Source organism: Chanodichthys erythropterus, chromosome 14 (genome assembly GCF_024489055.1).
Source record: "Chanodichthys erythropterus isolate Z2021 chromosome 14, ASM2448905v1, whole genome shotgun sequence".
Classification (NCBI taxonomy): domain Eukaryota; kingdom Metazoa; phylum Chordata; class Actinopteri; order Cypriniformes; family Xenocyprididae; genus Chanodichthys; species Chanodichthys erythropterus.
The window spans coordinates 17,719,505-17,742,662 of record NC_090234.1 but is presented as its reverse complement, the minus strand read 5'-3'; the positions used below and the strand labels follow the sequence as shown (position 1 = coordinate 17,742,662).

At 36.8% G+C, this 23,158-nt stretch overlaps 1 protein-coding gene across 10 annotated transcripts in view; it reads right to left on the bottom strand.

Annotated features, from left to right (window-relative positions):
• Positions 1–7,343: 7,343 nt before the first annotated feature.
• The window catches only part of tns1b (tensin 1b), a 293,434-nt gene continuing 277,619 nt past the window's right edge, over positions 7,344–23,158 (bottom strand). For 9 of the 10 annotated variants that reach the window (XM_067408603.1, XM_067408600.1, XM_067408604.1 and 6 more), the window contains 8 exons: positions 22,414–22,509; positions 20,146–20,223; positions 19,060–19,131; positions 16,474–16,500; positions 15,229–15,397; positions 13,716–13,784; positions 13,191–13,220; positions 7,344–11,318 (listed from right to left, as the gene is read on the bottom strand). In XM_067408603.1, the coding sequence (XP_067264704.1) occupies positions 11,177–11,318; positions 13,191–13,220; positions 13,716–13,784; positions 15,229–15,397; positions 16,474–16,500; positions 19,060–19,131; positions 20,146–20,223; positions 22,414–22,509 (683 nt within the window). In that variant the 3' untranslated portion in view covers positions 7,344–11,176. The remainder of the gene's footprint in view (positions 11,319–13,190; positions 13,221–13,715; positions 13,785–15,228; positions 15,398–16,473; positions 16,501–19,059; positions 19,132–20,145; positions 20,224–22,413; positions 22,510–23,158) is intronic. The other variant, XM_067408602.1, reaches the window with a different exon arrangement.

Below are 23,158 nucleotides of genomic sequence, written 5' to 3'. Positions count from 1 at the left end.
TTCAGGTGTTTTTTTAGCAAACTCCATGTGGGCTTTCATGTGTCTTGCACTGAGGAGAGGCTTCCGTCGGGCCACTCTGCCATAAAGCACTGACTGGTGGAGGGCTGCAGTGATGGTTGACTTTCTACAACTTTCTCCCATCTCCCGACTGCATCTCTGGAGCTAAGCCACAGTGATTTTTGGGTTCTTCTTTACCTCTCTCACCAAGGCTCTGCTCCCCCGATAGCTCAGTTTGGCCAGACGGCCAGCTCTAGGAAGGGTTCTGGTTGTCCCAAACGTCTTCCATTTAAGGATTATGGAGGCCACTGTGCTTTTAGGAACCTTAAGTGCAGCAGAATTTTTTTTTTAACCTTGGCCAGATCTGTGCCTTGCCACAATTCTGTCTCTGAGCTCTTCAGGCAGTTCCTCATGATTCTCATTTGCTCTGACATGCACTGTGAGCTGTAAGGTCTTATATAGACAGGTGTGTGGCTTTCCTAATCAAGTCCAATCAGTAATCAAACACAGCTGGACTCAAATGAAGGCGTAGAACCATCTCAAGGATGATCAGAAGAAATGGACAGCACCTGAGTTAAATATATGAGAGTCACAGCAAAGGGTCTGAATACTTAGGACCATGTGATGTTTCAGTTTTTCTTTTTTAATAAATCTGCAAAAATGTCAACAATTCTGTGTTTTTCTGTCAATATGGGGTGCTGTGTGTACATTAATGAAGGAAAAAAAATACTTAAATGAAGGATGGAAAAAAAATACTTAAATGATTTAACAAATGGCTGCAATATAACAAGAAGTGAAAATGTAAGGGGGTCTGAATACTTTTCGTACCCACTGTATATACTGTATATATATATATATATATATAACATTTATTGTACTGCTATAACTATTTTGAATTACCTTGTAGCTATGGTTTTAAAGTAGTAAAGTAGCTTCCCCAACATTGGTACTTGTCTAGAATAAATTCTGCAAGAGATCTGAAAGGTGCGGCGTGTGTTCTCCAAGGCTGGCACTCTTTGATAATTCTTTATGAGCCAATAGAAGGTCCCAAGACTCCTTTAACACACACACTGTAATAAACACATTCTGTGCAGTGTCTTACTGGGAAACACACATCAATGCTGGACATGCTGTCAGAAGCAAAACATTATTACGATGTGTTACTGAAGAATTTTACCTCTTTAATTTATGGAGGGAAAAGAGAGAGAGGAAGCATCCTGAAGACTGAAAAATGCTGGCCAGACACGCATGTGCAGCTTAGCAATAACATCCTGGAGCGTGTATTTTTAGTAGGGAAGGTTTGGCCCTTGCTGCCTCGATGGGGTACTGGCACGACCTGATCATGGTCCTTCGAGCCTCATGGGTACACATCTTTCAAGGTCATGCCCCCACAGCACCCCTAGAGACAGACAATTTTCCTACTTAAAAAATGCGCACAAAAAACAAGCTAAAAATGTACTTTTAGGGTGCAGCAGCTAGACAATGGGGCAGCTTTGTACTTTATCTACAACTAAAAGGTTCATAGTAGTACCTTAAAGGTGCAATATGTAATATTAACAGCTAGCGGTTGAAATGGGTACTGCAGTCCAAAATCGAAATATTGAAGATTGTGTTCCCCCGCCCCCTCCTCCTCAGACTCGACGCTCACACGGGTTGCCAGATTGATTACTGAGTGCAATTGAAAACGTATGTTGTAAATTGATGAGTTGATTTATATGCTCCAGTTCATAGAAATATTTAGATGGATGCCAAGGCTTTTAGGTCAGGTATACTATGCGTTCTCTGACCCAGTTCGTTTGATGGCTTCCATGGCTGCAATAAGCTGTGTTTTCCACCAACTGGCAACCTGGTGTTTTGAAATACTATTGGGTAAATTGGCAGTGGGCGGGATCACACAGACCACAACAAAAACAGACATTCCGACAAGGAACGCACATTTAAAAGTTGAATAACTGTCTGTAGCATTGTTTTTCAGAGAAACAAATATGTGGACTTAGCATGTTTCCTAAATATCTGCAAACATATTATGGTATTTATATGCTTTAGTAAAGTTAATGAAATAAATAAATAAATAAAATTACATACAACTACTACTCCCCCCTTGTTGCCCCTTTAAGAGAACTGCCAGAGTGACAAGCTGTTTTACCCCTACATTTTTGACAAACTACTTTCTGATATTGTAGGCAAATAGGAAGCAAAGCAAAAATACCTTACTTGCCAGTTAAAATATCTAAAAATCATTGAAACAAGATAAACTACAGAAGCTACATTACAATGAAATAAAATTTGATGTAGAAAGTTCACAATTCCCCCCAAAATTAATACAAAACAACAAATAATGCATTGAATTAAATGTGAAATTTTAGTAAATTTTTATTTATTTTTTTTAAAGGTTTTTTTTTACAGTGTACATATGATAGTAAATCTGGCACTGGCAGATTTTTTCCACTTTCCACTCCAAATACAGTTTAAAACAAGCAAATAAATTCTGCCTGCTAGTGCAGTAAGACAAAATAAACTTAAATTCAAGACGCAATATAGTGCAGTAAAGATTTTTACTGGAAAACAAGTCAAAAAGACTAATTTTGTGCAGTTGTGTATGCACCCTAGTGGTCAGGCTATGCTGAAGGTCACTGAAGGTCCTGTGTCCCAATCCTAAATAGAATGTGAGATTAGAATTAGTGTGTTCCAAAGGATAGAATGTTGAAAATAGTACACCAAAAGTATCTACTTTTTCTTTACAAAAAGTTATTTTAGGGCATAATATAACTAGGCGAATTGGGACGCAGCACTGGTCTTCAGCTTCCTTTGGCAATTTTGGAGGCACAGGCCTGGTCCATAATCCAGCCCTAGAAAAACCGGGAGATAATTTGAGACAGATTACATTTATCACCTCAGCAAGAAACATAATTACATGGCCAAAAAAAGAGTTCACCATAATCTCACCCTCACTCACGCAAGCTGACATCCAAAGTGCGTGAAAACTCACCTAGGCCTTTTACAAATCACTCAGCAGCTCTTTTCTTCAGACTCGAGTATGATTTCAGGTCAGCTCCTTTGAGAGCGCCATCCAATCCTCGGTATGAAAGGGCGTCTCCCTCCCAAAGCTGCCACCATTTGATGTGTGATGCAAGGACAAGAAGCTTTGCCAGGCTATAGGACACCTGTTCTCGAGAAAGATTACTTTGCTCAGCAACCAGACGAAATATTGATTTTCAGATTTTCCTCCCTAGTGCACAAAGCCCGCTCGGATTAGAAGGTTATCCCCTCCTCAGCCTCAAACGGACTGTCTAATTCCTCCCATCTTGTCATTTGGACCCCCTGCCGAGAGCTGTTTCCAAAATCACAATGACATTTGCGGGGAAAAAAATCGGCCCACACAAGCTTCAAACGCCATGTTGTACTTTTCCATTGGCCGTAACGTCAAACAGAGATGTTTTCCTGGAGCGATACGGTGTGTATAAACTGTGGGACTGAACTGGCTCCATTGTTTGGGTGTCGGGGGCGGACAGCTCTTCGAGTCACACATCAATGAGATCGCCAAAGCGAGACTTGCACTAACAGAGAGTGTCTGAAATTCTTCTGGGGCCTTATCTGCCTTGCTACCAGCATCAATAATACAGTGTTACTCTGTAAAGGACAGATAAGCCTGCATCTCCCCTTTACACCCAGAGGCGCTTGGGCATCTCGTTTTAGGAAGGGTCAACACTGACATCAAATGGAGAGCTGCTGTAATTGCAGCATCCTAACATGATTTGGCCTCCTTGTGGTCTGCTCTCATTTTAGCAGAGAGAAAACTTTCTAGACATCCTAAAAGTGTGTGCAGTTCGCTCACCATTATTTTGCCAAGACATATTTTGTTGATCCTGGAACAACAATCCTGGTACTAACCATATCCCTACCCCTAAATCTGATCATAGAGTATCTCTAAAATCAGAAGGGACATGAATAACAATAATGCAGAAGCACCTAACCATGGATCTAAGCCTAACCTTGACATAAATTGTCCCTCAAATCTGATTGGTTGATTGGAAGGTTGCTCCAGGATCATCAAAGGTCTTGATCCAGGAACATGTTGTACTTGGTGAAATCATGTTCACCTTGAAGTTCACATCAACCAGATACATAAGGGCTGAGCTGAAAGGGTAGCAAGAAGCAAGAAAGTCAAGTATAAGCTTAATATGTACTAACATTAGGACATCGTCAGACTTCAGTTCTCAGCCATGTGTGTTTTGTAGAGACAGATGCACCTAGGTCTTTAACAGGATGCACAATGAACTGTAGCTGCACAGCACATCACCATAACTTCTGGATAATGAGTTATTATATATAATTTGTGGGCCTAACTCCATTCATGAGAGTGGCATATTTAATCTAAATGTGTAAACACTCTTAAAAAATAAAGGTTTCGTAGCAATGCCACAGAACAACCATTTTTGGTTCCCCAAAGAACATTTCAGTGAAAAGTCCTTAGTGTAATGGAGGCAAGTAAGAGCTGTGCGTGTACACCTCACTCCCCTGGCCTCAAGAGGCACGCTAGAGACTGACGTGGTCTTTAGCGTCCTTGTTAGTGCGCCCGCTCGCCCATGCCAGAGACATTGGTTCGAATCCCGAGCGGGGCGAGTAGACTGGTTACATTTGGTGCCGTGACCCGGATGGGAGTGAGGTTTAGGGAGAGTGTAATGGAGGCAAGTTTGTAAGAGCTCTGCGTGTAAACCTCACTTCCTTGTCCTCAAGAGGTGTGCTAGTGACTGACGCTAGAGACTGCGGCCTTTAGCGTCCTTGTTATTGCGCCCGCCGCCCATGCCAGAGACACTGGTTCGAATCCCGATCGGAACGGGTCGAGTGGGACTGGTTACATTTGGTGCCGTGACCCGGATGGGAGTGAGGTTTAGGGAGAGTGTAAGCTTTTAAGTGTAACGGAGGCAAGTTTGTAAGAGTTTCCCTGGCCTCAAGAGGTGTGCTAGTGACTGATGCTAGAGGCTGTGGTCTTTAGCATCCTTGTTAGCACACCCGCCTCCCGGAGACACCGGTTCAAGTCCCACTTGAAGCAAGTTGAGTAGAACTGGTTACATTTTAATAATCTAAAGAACCTTTTTCCATGATATTTTCATCCCCTCAATCTCTCTTACAGCATATATTGTTTATAAATCGATATTTCTGTAACAAGGTTTATAGATCAGGCCTGTCTGGTTGACACAAATGTATTTTGTGTTAAATGTATGAATTAAATGATAAAAAGGAAGGATTTTTCTCGGCATTGTAAGCCTTCTGTGTGCTATTTTTTCAGTGGCTTTCAAGAAATGTTGTGGACAAAATTGACTCTGGCTAAAAGTGTTGGGGACCCACAAATTTAGCCTATGTAGTCATCTTGTTCTTGCCTTTATAATAAATGTAAGAACTGGTTAAACTGATTCCCTGAGACTGGTATATAGACAGGACAAGATGATACTAACCAATAACAGACACACAGTCTTAGGTCACCTCGAAGGGCTTTGTCTAACCGATCAGTGGAAACTCTGAGTAATGCTATAAGAGCTATTGTTTTGCTCCATAATCCTTTGGGGCTTCGAATGACACTCCCAACACAATGGGCCAAAGTTTTTTGTAACCTTTTAGCAATGTGAATAAGTAGGAGTGACCCAACTTGGAACAGAGTTAATGAGAAAAGGGCTTTCTGCTTACTGATCCGCTACATAACTCCATAACTCCCAAATGACATCACCATCGTCTCCTCTCTTGCCGGAGAGATGTAATTAGTGAGAGCGAGAGAAAAGCACCTCAGAAATGCAAATCAACACATGCGTGTCTCCTCTATTGGCTCTGCAGTCTGCCACAAAAACCATCTGTTCTCTGGGATGATCTAAGTGTGCATCATGCTGCTGATGTTCACAGCGTTTACAGTCCAAAAGTCAGCATTTTTCTAATAAATTAGGATTGATTAAATCTGTGTTTTTAATGAAGATGTTTTCATTACAAAATAAAATTATAAGCACAATTTGGTACCTCTAAAAAGTCTGGAAACATGACAATTTTTTAATGCTTTTGAAAGAAGTCTCTTATACTCACCAAGGCTGCATTTATTTAATCCAAAATACATTAAAAAGAGTAATATCGCAGAATATTCTTACAAATTAAACGAACAGTTTTCCATTTTAACATTTTAAAGTGTAATTTATTCCTGTGATCAAAGCTGAATTTTCAGCATCATTACTCCAGTCTTCAGTGTCACCTGATCCTTCAGAAATCATTCTAATATACTGATTTGATGCCCAAGAAACTTTTCTGATTATTATCAATGTTGAAAACAGTTGTGCTGCTTCATATTTTTGTGGAAAAGGTGATACATGTTTTTAGAATTCTTTGAAGAATAGAGCATTTATTAAAGTATTTATTAAAATAGAAATCTTTTGTCACTTTTGATCAATTTAATGCATACTTGATGAATAAAAGTATTTTTCTCTCAAAAAAAGTATTATTCTCTTTTTCTCTAAAAGTAAAAATCTTTTTTTTCTTTTTTTTTTTTTACACAAATGTTTGAATGGTATCATTGTTTCCACAAAAATATGAAGCAGCACAACTGTTTTCAACATTGATAATAATAATAAATGTTTCTTGAGCGGAAAATCAGCATTAGAATGGTTTCTGAAGGATCATTTGACACTGAAGAGTGGACTAATGATGCTGAACTTTGAAGCTTTGCCATCACAGGAATAAATTATATTTTAAAACATATTAAAATAGAAAACAATTATTTTAAATTGTAATAATATTTCACAATATTACTGTTTTACTGTATTTTTCATTAAACAAAAGACTTTTCCTGCTTTCTTCTGCCCTGTTTTTTTTTTCTTCTTCAAAATAGTATAATTTTATTATCTAGTTTAAATTTAAAAAAAAAAAAAAAAAAAAAAAAACAATCCTAGAATCTGTATTTCTGGACTGATTAGTATCCAAAATCCCATGATCTTCATCTATAGTCAGAATTTTTTTTTTTTTTTTTTTTTTTTTCACTTTGATACTATATTTCATGCATTCCTAACCCTAATCCATAAATTAAGGTTTATTTGTCTATGAAGGAGAGAATTAGAAGTAATGCACTGCCATTCATTGACCTACCTCCAAGGTTTCTTTGTGCAAGTTTATTTTTCCTTCTCATTTTCCTCAGTATCTGACAGGGCACTATGGAAAAAGAGGCTTGGCCTCCTACATGATTGCTGCTGTGACAGTTACATCAGTAAAAGCAAATACCTTTCATTCAGAGCCGTTAATGCAGTGTAACGCTGCACCTCATGCACATGATTCACTAGCGGTGAAGCATCTAAAAAATGCACAAACCAGGACTCTTTTTCTAGCAACAGTGTACTTTAATGTAACTGATTTGGATCGCTCTTTAATGTATATTTTTTGCCAAAACAATACAATGAGGCTGTAAAACATGAAGCAAATAAAACAACGTGGTTCTGTACAGCAATAGTAGCTCATTCACACATTCTAAGTCTGTTAACAAGTGGACATAAAAATATATATATATATAATAATACAACACTGCTGACTAATACATGGAGGAGTATGGAGCTGATTTTGTTGTAGGATCTCTTTGTCTGACTGCGTAGATATTTTCAGGTAAATGCAAAATCAATTTCTGTGTGGTTTGTAAAATATTTTTTGGAAAACAAATGTTGTTTATCTTAGCCTATGCACCGAATTAAATGTCCAGAAAGGCAAGCAAAGCAAGTAAATACATATATATATATAGATTCTAGTGTGCATAATCACTCTTACACCATGTCTACACCAGACATGTCCAGTACGACAAACATAGACAATCAACTCAACTGTCTACACTTTCTACATTCCAGTGACTTAAAGGTACAGTAAGCAATTTCTGAGAAACGTTGTTGATATTTGAAATCACCAAAACAAACATGCCCCTACCCAAAAGGAAATTCACGAAAATCCTATGCAACACAGGCACCTCCCCCCAATGAGTGGACACGGCCCTTACTGCTGATTGGCTATAAGTGTGTTTTGATGCCTGGTCTGATCCACGTTTCTCAGAATTCGCTCGATGCACCTTTAATTATGCTGATTATTTTTACTTGCAAAAGATGTATATGGCCTACTTATTTAAACCATCTAACCATATGTACACATTTGTATTAATACTAATACAGTGTCTTATTCGTGAAACATGACAAATTAACTGCGTTATCTGTAAATTCATTCTTATGTAAACTGAATTAAATGCATCTACTTACATAAGAGTGGACTTACGAGTCACGCGCACAGAAATTCTGCACAACTTTCATAAATGAGGCCAATTGTGTGTAAGAACATTGGTATTATAAAACAACCCATGCAAAGTGGATTTTAAAAAAGATTTTATTTGCCACAAATTGTATTTTGATTGAAGCGTAGCCTGGAGCTTCCAGTGCAGACAACCTCAAACCGCTGGACGCTTCCAGTGTAAACATGGTGTTGCTGTTATAATTGAAGCAGTCGTTTTTATCTGATGTTTTGCAATTTTTCAGCTCCTGATCGTTAAGTGCTTTGCATTCTTTTGGAGTAGTATTTAAGGCTAAACAAAAGGGAATCATGACAACCAAACACAGTCGAACACGTCATATAGCATGTGCATCGAGTCAAAACAGACCCCCACGCCAAAAACAACAAGCCATCGTTCACATACGACCAGACAGTGATCAAATCTCAAACTCAGGCATATAAATGTGAAATAAAATCTTTGGCAAAAATGAAGTATTTACATAGGGGGGGAGCAATAATTGTTTTGAAGACACCCTATTTGTGAAGACATGGGACCGCATGAATCGAACATCCTGCTTAAACTAAAGAGTCAATGAGTACTTTCACCTCAAATCACAGTTAAAACACTGCAGTATTGCTTTAAATCTAAATTTAGTAAGGATTCAGAACAGCTCTGTGAATCTAAGGTAATTGTAGAGGATGCATAGATGATGATGGCTGGCAATACCCGACAGCGCCTCACGATGGCAGTATGAAACAAAATACTGAATTCTGCCTGAGAGAATCACTGCTAGCGGCTAAACATGTGGGTTTCACCGATGGCTGAATACTGGGAGGGAAAAGACGCCAAAATAATAATAATAATAATAATAATAACAACAACAATAATACAAAAATAAAGACACTTCCTTACTTTTCTTTACACAAAGCCTCTTGCAGTAAACATATCAGCCAACTCACTTTATCCGAAAGAACTTTAAAACGTATGCAAAAGCGACAGTGAGTTCTATTTAGAATGTCGATCTAACGCCAAAAAGAAAACTGATGTGAGAAAATATCCAATAATGACAAGCTTTCCAAAAACATACAATTTACACCATATATAATAGAATGCTTCTCAAAACCTCATGATTGTGAAATATTAGCCAAAATAAAGAGTATTTCTTTCAGAGGCTAATCTTTATGTAGACTATACAATATATCTATGGGTAAATGAGTTAACATAGCGCAAAAAAAGTAGCAAAAACATAATAATACAATAAATATTCAGTAAAATCACTTTTTGAAGTATATATACTTAGCTTACTTTGGGGTAGAATGATAGTGTGAGAGTGTGTTTTAAGCGAGGCATAGAGATAACAGTGACAGATTCACACCTTACTGCCAGATACACAATGATACACACTCAGACCTGAAGAGAAGAGAGCTCAGCAGCGGCTAATGGATGCTAGCAAGTGAAGACCTAAGACCAGGGGCCAGTTGCAGAAACTTTGTTTGACCAAGTTAAGGGGTAATCAGTGTTATTTTTCCAATTCAAATTACACCAATCTACCTTTTTCTTATGAAACGGACTTAAAAAAATTAGGACCGCTCTTCAAGAAAACATTTTTAAGACTAGTCTAAGGGGTTTATGCAACCGGCCCCAAGAACTAAAAGGTGACGCTGGACACTTGCATAAAAGATTTTTGTTATATGTTGCTTCATTTAGCTCAGTACCTAGCTGGAAAGTGCAACAGAATGACACTTAAAGTCGGACATCCATCTATTACTGTGATTTCACAGAGATCTTTCTCGAAAACTTTGTAAAATGAACACTGTTGAAGCTTATTTGAAACTTTTTCTGTATTGTACAAAGCGCTATATAAACAAATGTGACTTGTTTAGACGGTAGGCCTATGCGTAAAGTCACGCTAACATGGCGGCACCAAAATAGATGTGCACAGATAATGGTAAATGTTCAGTTTTAAGCAAATCAAATGTTTTTTGATAATTACATACCTGCAGAACAAAAGCTAGCATTGCACAAAGAATGCAGTTTGGTTGCTTTACTGTTCGTTGGCAGTTAAACACCTGCAAAATTGAGTTTCAGGCAGCAGAAACTTTCAGTAGACATCTCCCATATCCGACTTCAATAATGTACCTGGAAATCTGACTTCAGGTGCCATTGTATTGCACTTTTCAGAGTAGGGAAACTGCTGGATGTATTTATGGACCACAGGTGAACGGAGACACTGAATTACTGAAACAAAGACTCCAGCATCCCATGTTCTCTCTGAGGAACATCTTTGAGGGTGAAGATGTCTCATTCGTCCTCACTTTTAGCTAGGTCTGTTATATGTGAGGGATCTTCAAAATCCCCACAAGGTTTTGAGTTTGTCCAGAGTGGACTGGAAACTGCTTTTAGTAGGCATATGAAATGTGAAAAACCGGAGCCGCTTTGAGAAGGAAAAGAGGTGATGCTTCAGTTCATATGTACAGTTTTGACGAAGCAGCTGTGGTTTACCAAGATATACAAGGACGCTTGAGTAATGATTGGTTTGTCCTGACTGCTCTCTTATCTTTGGTACATCAGCCCCAGATTTCAGCCTCCTCATCAACCTTTTTTTTTTTTTTTTTTTTTTACTTTTTCTTGTCCTTTTTTCTAAAAAACAAGCAATACAATCACTGACATCATTTCCACGTCCCCTCCAAGTGAGATGAAGATCACCTCCCCTCTGTACTTCGCTCCTCTACGCCCACACTGCACTTCCTCTGTCCCTCTTCCTCACTACCGTCCCGATAACCTTTCCTCACACATTCACAACCACACGTACACACAGCCTCTCACCCAAACACACAGAACGTAAAACAGAAAGAAAAAAAAAACAGAGCAAAATGAAAGTCCTCCAGAAAGCAGAGCTGTGTGACGAGTTCACCGCTTCTGAGAGTTGATCATCACTTTAGAGACGAAGTTGACGATGGCCGTGGCCGGTTGATCAGGATCCATCTCTGCGAACAGGTGACTGACGTTGTCTGTTGTGCTGCCTTGTTTTCTGGCCACAAAGCCAAAGAACCTGTGAAGAAGAAGAAGAAGAAAAAGAACTTTTAATATGCAATATTTAAGTGAATCATGTCTAGGTCACTATTAATTAATAGAATTAGAAAATTATTTGGCTGTTAATCTAAATCTGAAATTTAATAAATTAACAGATTTCTGTGATTAATCATACCTAAACTTGTAAGCATAAATATATTTACACACTGAATCCTGTAACTGTAATTTAATATACACTGCCCTCCGAAAGTTTGGAAACACCCCTGGCAAAGTGTGGTTTTGGACGATATCAGCATAAATCCTTATTTTTTTGGTGCAAATACATTACAGTAACTTGACATTATCATTGAAGACCAGCAATAATAATTTTTATTTTGATTTCATCATAATGGCAATATATACATGTCAAAGTCAGACATGCCCCTTGCCAGCTGTGATGCCTGGTTACTGGTTTAAACTTGGCCCAGATTTGTAAAAGATTTTTGGGTCAGCACACCTTAATAGCTTCAACAATTGATTGCCAATTAAGTTTAGAATACAATGAACCAATTAGAACCCAGTTTAGGTCAGATAGCTGCTAATGGTGGATATTTTGATGAATCGAAAATGTACGTTTTTTTCTATGTATAAACTGTTTATATAATAAAATATGTTTTCGTAGTTTGTGTTGTCCCTTATCACTGCAAAATTATCACAAATTAAAAAGGATTCATGCCATTATTGTCCAAAACCCCACTTTTCTAGGGCATTTCCAAACTTTTGGAGGGCAGTCATGGAGGGAATCATGACATCAGAATGGGGGCAATATGTGCTTAAATGTCATAAAAATAGAATATATGTCATAAAATAGATTACAAAAAAAAAATCACAATGGAAAAAAAATCTTAATAGTCCAAATAATAAACATATTTTTGTAAGATTCACCCCGTTACCATCTAGTCCTTTCTAACAAAACTTGACCCTACCTCTAGTCTAGTCTATTTCTTATAGCAGTACTGTACACATGAGCTCAGGCATGCATGGTGACATCAGTGTGTACATGTTGTTAATGCACAACCCTGCTCTACCCTGGACATATAAACTCCGGAGTATTGTTCCTTCTGTGATGGTATTATATTCAAGCTTCTCTTCTCATCTTTCCACAACAGCAGACTGATGTTCGCCGTGATCATGTGCTTTCATCCCAGGCCAGTCCAATGATCTATTCTTCCTCTCTAACATATCTGCCTACTGCATCAACAGCACAGCGCTTTATAACACTTACGTTCCAAACAATCTCTTTCAAACTCTGCCCAGATCGAGCCGTGAGGGCTGTCACATGCCTCATTGCTCAGGGAGTGTAAAACATCTTGTGCTTGAACACTCAAGTGCTTAGTAAAGAGATCTGCTCAGATTGGGTGTGGGAGAGGATCATATACCTTTTTAATTATTTATTTTTCCCTGAGGATCGCTTATAATAGTTATATATAATAGTCACAATCAAAAATCCTCTCTATGATTCTTAGAATGAAACTGTTTTTTTTTTTTTTTTTTGCCTCTTTAAGGCTTCTATGTAAATGCACTCTTTGCAGATGAATTTAGATGACTTGCTACAGGTTTTAATAGTACAGTACAGTCTTTAAAATAAATCAAAAGTGTTCAGGTTTATGAGAATGAGAGCATTTATCCTTCCTGTATGTTGTGGCCTCAGAGGATAAATCATGACACACGTGTGTGAGGGTTAGCAGGCTAGCATCAGGTTGTGTTAGCACAATCCCGCTCATTCATCATGATACCCCTGAGCATAAGCATTTTATCCCATGATGCACCTGGGAGGGGGAGCAGAGCTTGAGACTGATGCATATCTAAACTGCTTTCAGATATTTCTTCATTATCAAAAGCTGGTACTTACTTTGCAGTGCCACCCTCTGGTTTGCTCCACCTGGAATGACATTGAAACAGATTATAGATGTTTAACTTTGGGATTTGACAACTACAGCATTAGCTAAATACTAATAACACATATTTATAGAGCATGATGATGAACTTGATGCTTTAAAATTAATAAAAAGCAATACAATAAAACCACAACATTAATCACACATTAAAAGTTTGAGTAACAATCTGAACATAGACAAATCAATAACAAAACTAACCCTAACTCTAATATGCATGTGATATATAAAGAACCTTGAGCCTTAAAACTAATGGCTTAAGGGTAAATTAGCTTTAGAAAAATCCTCAATTGTAGTAATGAGCAACATTAACAGCAATGCTGCCTGACAAGCACCAGTAATAAAGCTCTGTGCTCCGAAACAGCCTGTATTAGACTTAAACATAGTTCTGATCCAGTCACTGGATCCACAGATCAATAAATAAATGTTGTGACACTGACTTTTGTTTCTAAAGTAATGCTAATGTTTCAGGGTTTGCTTACTTCCTCTCCTGTGGATCAATGTCGCAGAACGTGACCGTGCTGATGGGATAATGGCGCCGGAAGAAAAGCCTGTGGAAGAAATCACAGGTATCTGCTTTTAAAACATGTTCAGAAGTAGCTTTTGAATAAGGAAAGAAAGAAAGAAAGAAAGAAAGAAAGAAAGAAAGAAAGAAAGAAAGAAAGAAAGAAAGAAAGAAAGAACATAAGGAAAAAAGAAAGTACACAAGGAAGGAAAGAAAAAAAAATAAGACAGAAAGAACATGACAAGAAAGAAAGAAAGAAAGAGAAATGATGAAAGGAAAATGATGAAAGGACAAAAGTCACAAAGAAAGAACATAAGGAAAAAAGGGAAAGAACAAGGAAGAAAGAAAGAATATGATGAAAGGACAAATAGAAGAAAGAAAGAAAGAAAGAAAGAAAGAAAGAAAGAAAGAAAGAAAGAAAGAGAAAATGATGAAAGGACAAAAGGAACAACGAAAGAACATAAGGAAAAAAGGGAAAGAACAAGAAAGAAAAAAGAGAAAATGATGAAAGAACAAACAAAAAAAAGGAAAAAGTACACAAGGAAGGAAAGAAAAAAACTAAGACAGAAAAAAAGAAAATGACAAAAGAAAGACGAAAGAATGGTAGAAAGAAATGAAAGAACAAAAATAGATGAAAGAGTGAAAAAAGATGAAAGAATGAAAGAGACAAAAGAACAAAAAATAGATGAAAGTGAAAGAAAGATGAAAGAATTAAAGAGATGAAAGAACAAACAAAAGAAAGAAAGAAAGAAAGAAAGAAAGAAAGAAAGAAAGAAAGAAAAAGAAAATGAGGAAAGGACAAAAGGAACAATAAAAGAACAAAGTACACAAGGAAGGAAAGAAAAAAATAAGACAGAAAGAAAGAAAATGACAAAAGAAAAAGAAAGACGAAAGAATGGTAGAAAGAAGTGAAAGAACAAAAATAGATGAAAGAGTGAAAAAAGACGAAAGAATGAAAGAGACAAAGAACAAAAATAGATGAAAGTGAAAGAAAGAATGAAAGAGAAACAAGTGAACAAACAAATGAAAGAAAGAAAAATAAAGAATGTATGAACGAAGAAAGAAAGAAAGAAAGAAAGAATATGACGAAAAGGACAAATAGAAAGAAAGAAAGAAAGAAAGAAAGAAAGAATATGACGAAAGAAAGAAAGAAAGAAAGAAAGAAAGAAAGAAAGAAAGAAAATTATGAAAGAAAATTATGAAAGGACAAAAGGAACAACGAAAGAACAAAGAAAAAAGAAAGTACACAATGAAGGAAAGAAAAAATAAGACAAAGAAAGAAAGAAAATGACAAAAAAAGAAAGATGAAAGAATGGTAGAAAGAGGTGAAAGAACAAAAATAGATGAAAGAGTGAAAAAAGGCAAAAGAATGAAAGAACAAAAAATAGATGAAAGTGAAAGAAAGATGAAAGAAAGAAAGAAAGAAAGAAAGAAAGAAAGAAAGAAAGAAAGAAAGAAAGAAAGAAAGAAAGAAAGAAAGAAAGACTGACTTTCTCTGGTTGTCTGTGAGCGTGATGCCTTGTGCCGACACCTTGAAGTGAACGATGGTGGCTGAGGGCGCTGCACTGGCTGTCATGGTTTCTGAGATGGCCTTGGCGATGGCCTGAGGGCCAGTCAGAGACTCCATATCCACAGAGTTTATGTACAGGACATTGCATGCTGGGAAAGACAAGAAAACACGCATAGATCAATAACTGTGCTGGATCTGCAAACACTTCAATTACAACCAAATCAATGCAGATGCACCTTTACATAAACTCTAATCTCCATACTGTGACCTCATCAAACACACATATCATTAGTTGCATTTGCATAATCCAGTGGTTCTCAAAGTGTGGGCTGAGGGTATTATTTACATAGTATTATAGTATTTAATAATATTTTGAATTAGCCTTTATTTGTATATTTTCCATGTTAATTTTAGTCATTTTGTTATGTGCTTGTGCCATTTTTTTATTATTATATTTTAAACATTTCTAGTTAGCTTTATTTTTATTTCAGATTCAGTTTTAGCACTTAAAAGTTTAAGGTTTTTTTTTATTATTTTTTTTATAAATATTAGTATGTTTGTGTGCGTTTTCTTAAAGTGCATCATTTGTGGGTGAACTACCCTTCATTATTGCCTCTGCAAATCAGTATTAGTGTTTTATTTATTTATTTTTAACATATAGATTTAAAATATTGTTTGTATTTTTGTTTTTTTTCCCCTTAATAATTTCCATTATTAAAGTTTTCATAGTCTTCAAATGCAGATGATGGTTTTTATACCATTTTTTCTTTATAACATAACTATCTTCAGTACAATTCAATGTTATTATGTACTTTACCACAAAATGGCAACACATTATTAGCATTTATAATTGACTTATGAATGGGAGGGCTCACAAATTTTTCTTGTCTCAAAGGCGGAGCTGAAAAGAAATTGAGAACCACTGGCATCATCTATCAGTAGATCCATGCATAGTAATCTAACATCAGTCATGAAAGAACATGCCGTATTCAGTCAGAAAGGTGTTCTTGAAATACAGTCGAGGCCTTGACAAAGAGCTGAAAACACAGCAGCAGCCAAACAGTTTTTAGCAGACAGGTAAAGGTGCTTCTGGAGGTCTGAACCATCACATGCACAGACAAGAAGAGGAGTGCAGTTCTCTCTCTAGACATGGCAGTCAAAGTCAGGTTAAACACAACACAACACAGATAAATGAATTAAATACGCAGAGCATCACTGGGTTTACCATGGGAGTCAGCTGAACTCTTCTGCCCTAAATCATTTCCACAGGAGTGACACCAGGGTGGAGAAGAACATGGCAGTTGATTCAGAGTTACATCAGATAATAAACAAGTAACAGAGCTTGTGTGACTGCACTAATGCTTAAACTAATGGAATAAAACCCTCATTTAAAGGGTTAGTTGACCCAAAAATGAAAAGTCTGTCATTAATTACTCACCATCATGTCTCACCCTCACTGCTTCATGAAGCTCCGAAGCTTTACGAATCTTTTGTTTCGAATCAGTGGCTCGGAGCGCGTATCAAACTGCCAAAGTCATGTAATTTCAGTAAACGAGGCTTCATTACATCATAAGCGTTTCGAAATTTCAATAGTTCACCACTGGGGGGCTTGACTTTGTCAGTTTGATACACTCTCCGAACCACTGGTTCGAAACAAAAGATTTGTAAAGCTTCAAAGCTTCATGAAGCAGTGTTTTGATATCACCCATCACTAGATATTGTTGAATAAAGTTGTTATTTGTTTTTTGGGGCACAAAAATGTATTCATAACATTTAGGTTGAACCACTGTAGTCAAATGAACTGTTTTAAATACGTCTTTAGCAGCTTTCTGGGCATCTGCAAGTGTTAATTGTCTTGCTGTCAATGGAGGCCTCACTGAGCCATCAGATTTCATCAAAAATATCTTAATTTGTGTTCCGAAGATGAACAGAGGTCTTACGGGTGTGGAACGACATGAGTAATTAATGACAGAATTTTCACTTTTGGGTGAACTAACCCTTTAACCCATTCTCACTCACCCCCCATTTTGACAAGGGGGCATAAATGACATACCCAAAATAAAAAGGTTGCTGCTCATAAGTCATTCTGAACAGACACATAACCAATATATATTTAGAAAGCCAACACTTGAGAGTTTACAGCTCGACTGTTATTAATATAAAGATATATAATCTCAAACATAAAAACAAACAAAAATATATGAAAAAATTTATAAAAAAAATGATGTGGCTGTAGCATAGAAACATCGAAACACAATGAAGCTGAAGCCACAAGTGTGGTCATGCTTTGTTTCAAATCTGTGGATGTTATTTAAAAAAAATATTAATTTTATCAAACATTTTCTAAGACCATGTCATGTGTGTTTTTTTAAAAGGCTGATAAAAAATATTGCCACCTGTAAGCTCCCTTGTAGTTTATTGTCTATGTCTGTTTCTGTTGTTCTCACTCAACAAACCTTTCACACCTCTGCCGGGTGTGAGACCTAATCTTCATTATTCTTTTATCATTATTCTTTTGTTTTTATTCAGCTACTATTAGCCTTTATTTTGGCATTACATGCTTTCCCATCCACAATGCATTGATAGTCTTTCTAGAAAACAAAACATGTTCTTATGAACTTGCGTCAATTCTTCTAAAGAGCATAAATAGAGAGCTAAGATGGATAAATATTGCTGATAGATTAAAATCTAGCAATACATTTTATTTTTTGAATGCTAAACACTTAAATAACCTGAGCAGATTGTACCTTATTTATGTTATTTTGCTGAATGAAGCTGTGCTAAACACAATGAACATTAATGCATTCAATTCTGTTTTTAAACAAATGTTCCAGATTCAATGTTTTACTTGTATTGACATTATAGGTATTATATTACCTCTATAAATAATATCTAGTTTCTTGCTGCAGTTTTACAAACGAGTTCACAATCTCTAGGTTTTTTGCATGCAAATTCAATGTATTATATCTATCAGCATTATAGACATCAGCTCTATCATGAGCATTTAAGGAATAATGTTAATTAACACAAAATATAATTTTGACTGATCCCTCAGTTTTCTTTTTTTCCCCAAATATTGTTGTTACTTGTAATGGGAGAAAAAAATTAATGTCCCTGATTGTTTAAAAGCACAAATGTGCAGCTTATATATTTATTAAAGCACTTTTATTATTCAAGCTTTTCTACACGGTCAGGCTTCTGGTTTTGCGTTATAGATGTAATTCTCATGACTTTGCTCCATGCAAATGGTCTCTTTCAAGTAATACATACACATATCATGCAAACTTACGTATATTTTGAAAAATATTTTGTGTTTTAATGTTTATTGTCTACACCAGACACAAGTGACATGAAGCGACACAACAAAAGCACATAAAACCCATTACAATAAGTGATGCTGTCTAGACCGGTGTGGCGCGACATGACAAAATGCAGACAGTAAGCTGATGCCCCATTCTACTTGTGACATACTTCAAGCCCTCATGCTACTTCTGACATAAAGAACAAACGTATTTGCAACAATCGCTTTGTTGCGTCCAGTGTAGACAGACAGTCTTCAAGCTGTCGTGGCGCGACATGACAACTGTTGTGTCCGGTGTAGACACTGTGTTACTGCAACTGTGATTATTGTTGTTGTTTTTTTTTAAACACGTGAGAGTCATGAGAGCTAAAAGGCTGTTTTCTGTGGTAAATGACATTGTGCCACAAATTCCATTAGTAGATCTTAATTTGAACCTGAATCTGGAACATTGTTTTTTATGAGGTTCATTGGGGGAAAAGATACAAATAACACTGATGTAAATATTCTCACCTGCACCCTGTTTGAGCATCTCTGTCGCTGGGTTAGTTGGTGTTGCAGTCTCAGGCGATTCCTCAAGAGGATCTGTAAAAATGACAGCAGGTCAGAGTTTAGACTGTGCATATCCTGTCAGGTCGAGTGCTACGACCTGTCGTTCTGCTGTGGGAATTCTTGCTAGGCTAGGAATCAAAGCGCCTCGAAACACGCTGTCACGCTGTGTTTGAAAAGGAAGAAATGCACACATAAAGGTCTGAGGTTTCTGGCCCCCTGACACCTGGATGGCATATAGCAGTTGGCTGAGGACGGAGTCAAGCTGAACGCACCGCAAAATGCTCTCAATTATTCACACTGGGCAAACAGGACATACATCATCATGACAGAGGGCGCAGCTAAGTGAGGTCATGATGAGTGGGAATGTACAGTCAGGTACACAAACTCATACAGTGGGCTCCAAAAGTCTGAGACTACTAGTGAAAATATTACTTTTTTCTTTAATGACAGCAAAGTTTGAACAAATGAGTGCAAATACCTCAGGTTTCCATCCATGTATTTGTATGCAATCTGAAATATGCATATAAACTGTATTCACTCCCATGAGGTGGATAATTGTTTTACTGAGTAAGATGATATGCACATAAGCTATGACAAAAACACATTTACCAAATCCATTTTCCAGAATCACGTGACTTTAGGTGCATTCACGGCATGTTGTAATTACCGTAATAACGAGATTTCAACTTGTAAAAAGTGTTCATGTACTCGTAGAGCTCATAATTACAGCTTGTAAAAAGAAATTTTCTGAGAGTTGATGGTGTTACCATAGAAAAACATAACTCCCAGTCTGAGGAAGTGAACAGCTCCGAATAGAACGTCACGTGTTGTCCTCTCATATATATATCATATATATATCACTTGTAGGAAAATTTGATTTTTTCCCCATTGAACAAACACCTGCTGCTTTATATATATATATGGATCTCTCTCTTTCTCTCTTTCACAAAATTAAGAAGAAAAACAAAAAAAAAAAACAGGTTTTCAGAGTGGTCTCAGACTTTTGGACCCCACTGTATGAGTAGAGAAACAGATATGATGTCTCACCTCTGGTTGGTATGACTAGTTTGCAGGGTAGAGCCAGTGGAGTGATGGAGTGCTGGTAGACCAGTGCAGACAGGCAGCCTGGACACAGAAGATGAAAACAAAATTGGGGTCAGATTTACGAGCGGAAATCAGAGGAGGGCATACCTTACATTACAGCTGTCCTGAAGAGGTCAAACTTTGATGCCAGGCCTGGCAAACCATAAATCCATGTTGTTGAACAGTTGTGGCAGTGAGAGTTATGAGGATAGGAAGGACAGTAATAGTTGTATGTGGTTCAACCTCCAGAGTCTTCGAATATATTGACTATATTAGGAAAAACTATCTCACGATGGGCTTTTTTTGGGCAAAATGTTTCCTTCCTGTACATGAGAAATAGCTATAAAGCTGTTGCACTTCGGAAGCAAAAACATCCAGTTTAATAGCGGAAAGGAGTCCTTGTTGCCAATTTTAAATGTTATTATCAGCTTTAAACTCTCCTCCTTCAGCAATCCGATTTTATCAACACTAACAGGAAATGAAGACAGTTTACTCATTTCACTTTAAGGTCCCTTTACAAGAATCAGTTCACTCCTAAACAGCTACTTCCCTTCATTTTGTTCCAAACCGGACTTTCTTCTTTCCGTGGAACACAAAAGGTGAAACTTTGTTATGTTCATTTTTTAAATATTTGATCATGAATAAGGACAGATACTGTCAAGCTCCAAAAAAACCCCAAAAGCAACATAAAAGTATTACAAAAGTAGCCCATTTGACTTGTGAACGATAATCCAAGTCTTCTGAAGCCATATGATAGAGACCTAAATGTAAGTTGTCATTTACTGAAAATCAAATATGGCACTGTAAAAGCATTGTGTCAAGTTTGATGTCAATGATGTTTAGTCACAAGACACACAAAGACCAAAAAACCTGACATGACACTTCAATCTGTGCAAGATTTTCAGTGGAAAATAATCAAAATATTCATCTTTTTGTCACATAAAGCCAGACTTCAGAAGACTTTCAATATAGTCGTTTGGACTGCTTTTGTGATATGTTTATGGTGCTTTTTGTCCTTTTTGGAGAACTCAATGAAAGAGTCTAAAGAAATTCACCTTCTGTATCCACAGAAACAAATGACATGAGGATAAACAAATGATGATAACATTTTTCGGGTGAACTGTTCCGGTGAGCAGTGGGCGTCCTGGCAAACGTCCAGCGTCTGGAGGAGTGGAGCTTAGATACTTCTCTACATTTATTAACATGAGCGTTATTCCCGAAAACACAGAAATCCTGCCAAATTTCATCCACACCTGCTTTCATTCTCACACATCACAGTTTTTCTTTGTCTACTCTGCTTTTCATTATAAACACACGCTTACGCAATGGTTACCATAACAGGATGTTTGAGCTCTTATGTAAACGGCCCAACCCTAATTTTTATGTCTCCTTATTTGATGTGGAAAGGGGCATATTGGAGAAGACAGCGCTGTCCATTGAACAGACTAGGCCTCCGTGTAATGTGGTCAGCAGACAGTAAATTAGAGAGAGGCCGTCTTTGAGATGTACTTAATAATGTCAGCTGCTTCCATGCTGTCGTTTGGGCTACATATGTTCTACAGCTTTCTGGAAGCTACATGGACAGCTTGATTTAAAGGGAAGGATTCACATGTTAACTTGTATTGAAGAGCAAAAACCACACAAGCATTTGTTCTACAAGCTTGACAGATTGGGCTTTCACATTAGTGAACATTCAACAAATCATTCTAGTGTCAATGTTCTCAAGCCATGTGGAGCAATGAAGCTAAGTAGGCAAAAAAAAAAAAAAAAAAAAAATAGTTGACCCAAAAATGAAAATTCTGTCATCATTTACCAAACCATTTTCCAAACTTATATAAATTTCTTTGTTATGCTGAACAGGAAGATATTTTGAAGAATGTCGGTAACCAAACAGTTAATGGGCCCCATTGACTTCAATGGTATTTTTTCTTTTCTCTCCATACTATGGAAGTCAACGGTGCCCCACAATTGGTTACAAACATTCTTTAAAATAGCTTCCTTTGTGAACAAAGAAATTCATACAGGTTTGAACAACTTGAGGGTGAGTAAATGATGACAATTTTCTTTTTTGGGTAAACATTCCTTTTAAAATAGCCTTAATCTAATGAACAATTATAATTTTATTTGTTTTTAATGTGTTCACAATATGCTTACACCAAACACAGCTCAATAGGTTTAGTACACAGCTTTTGTTTAATTTAAAATGAAATAAATTTAAATTGTTTGATTTACCAAAGTATGGCTCGTTAGGGCAGCCCTTCAGTCTCACGCCCTTCGGACTCGTCTCAATCAGGAAATGTCTAACCAACTCGTTAGTGACATCTCCAGCTGTAATAATAAAGATTATGAAATTAAATATATATATATATATATATATATATATATATATATAAACACAAAATAATAAAAACAACCAGTAATATTATCATTTGGAGAATAAAATTTAAAGTTACAATATTTGATTCAAAGTAAAACCCCCTGTTGATATCTGTACATTTACTAAAATTACCATGTTCATATTTGCAAAAAAAAAAATTAAATTTAAAAATAAAAAAATCATCCATTACAAAGCTGGGAAGAACCCTGATATTATTTAATATAACACAAATTGTGTTTGGCTAAAAGAAGAAAGACATATACAACTAGGATGGCTTGAGGGTGAGTAAATTATGGGATAATTTTTATTTTTGGGTGAACTTTTCCTTTAAGAAATCATTTGTCTGGCACAGTGGTCAATTATGTACTTTATCAGTATACAAAAATATTTGACCACAGAATGTCATGACTGACAAATCAGAATCAAGTATTTCATAAAGCCGTGTAATAATATAGAGTAAAAGAAATTAGTAGGTGTTTTACAACTAGGTTAACCACTGTCTTTCGTTTTCATCATGAAACACTGCATGCGTTTCAGTGTGTGTTGCTGGTTGTGTGTGTGTGTGTGTGTGTGTGTGTGTGTGTCTGCTGCAGACACAAC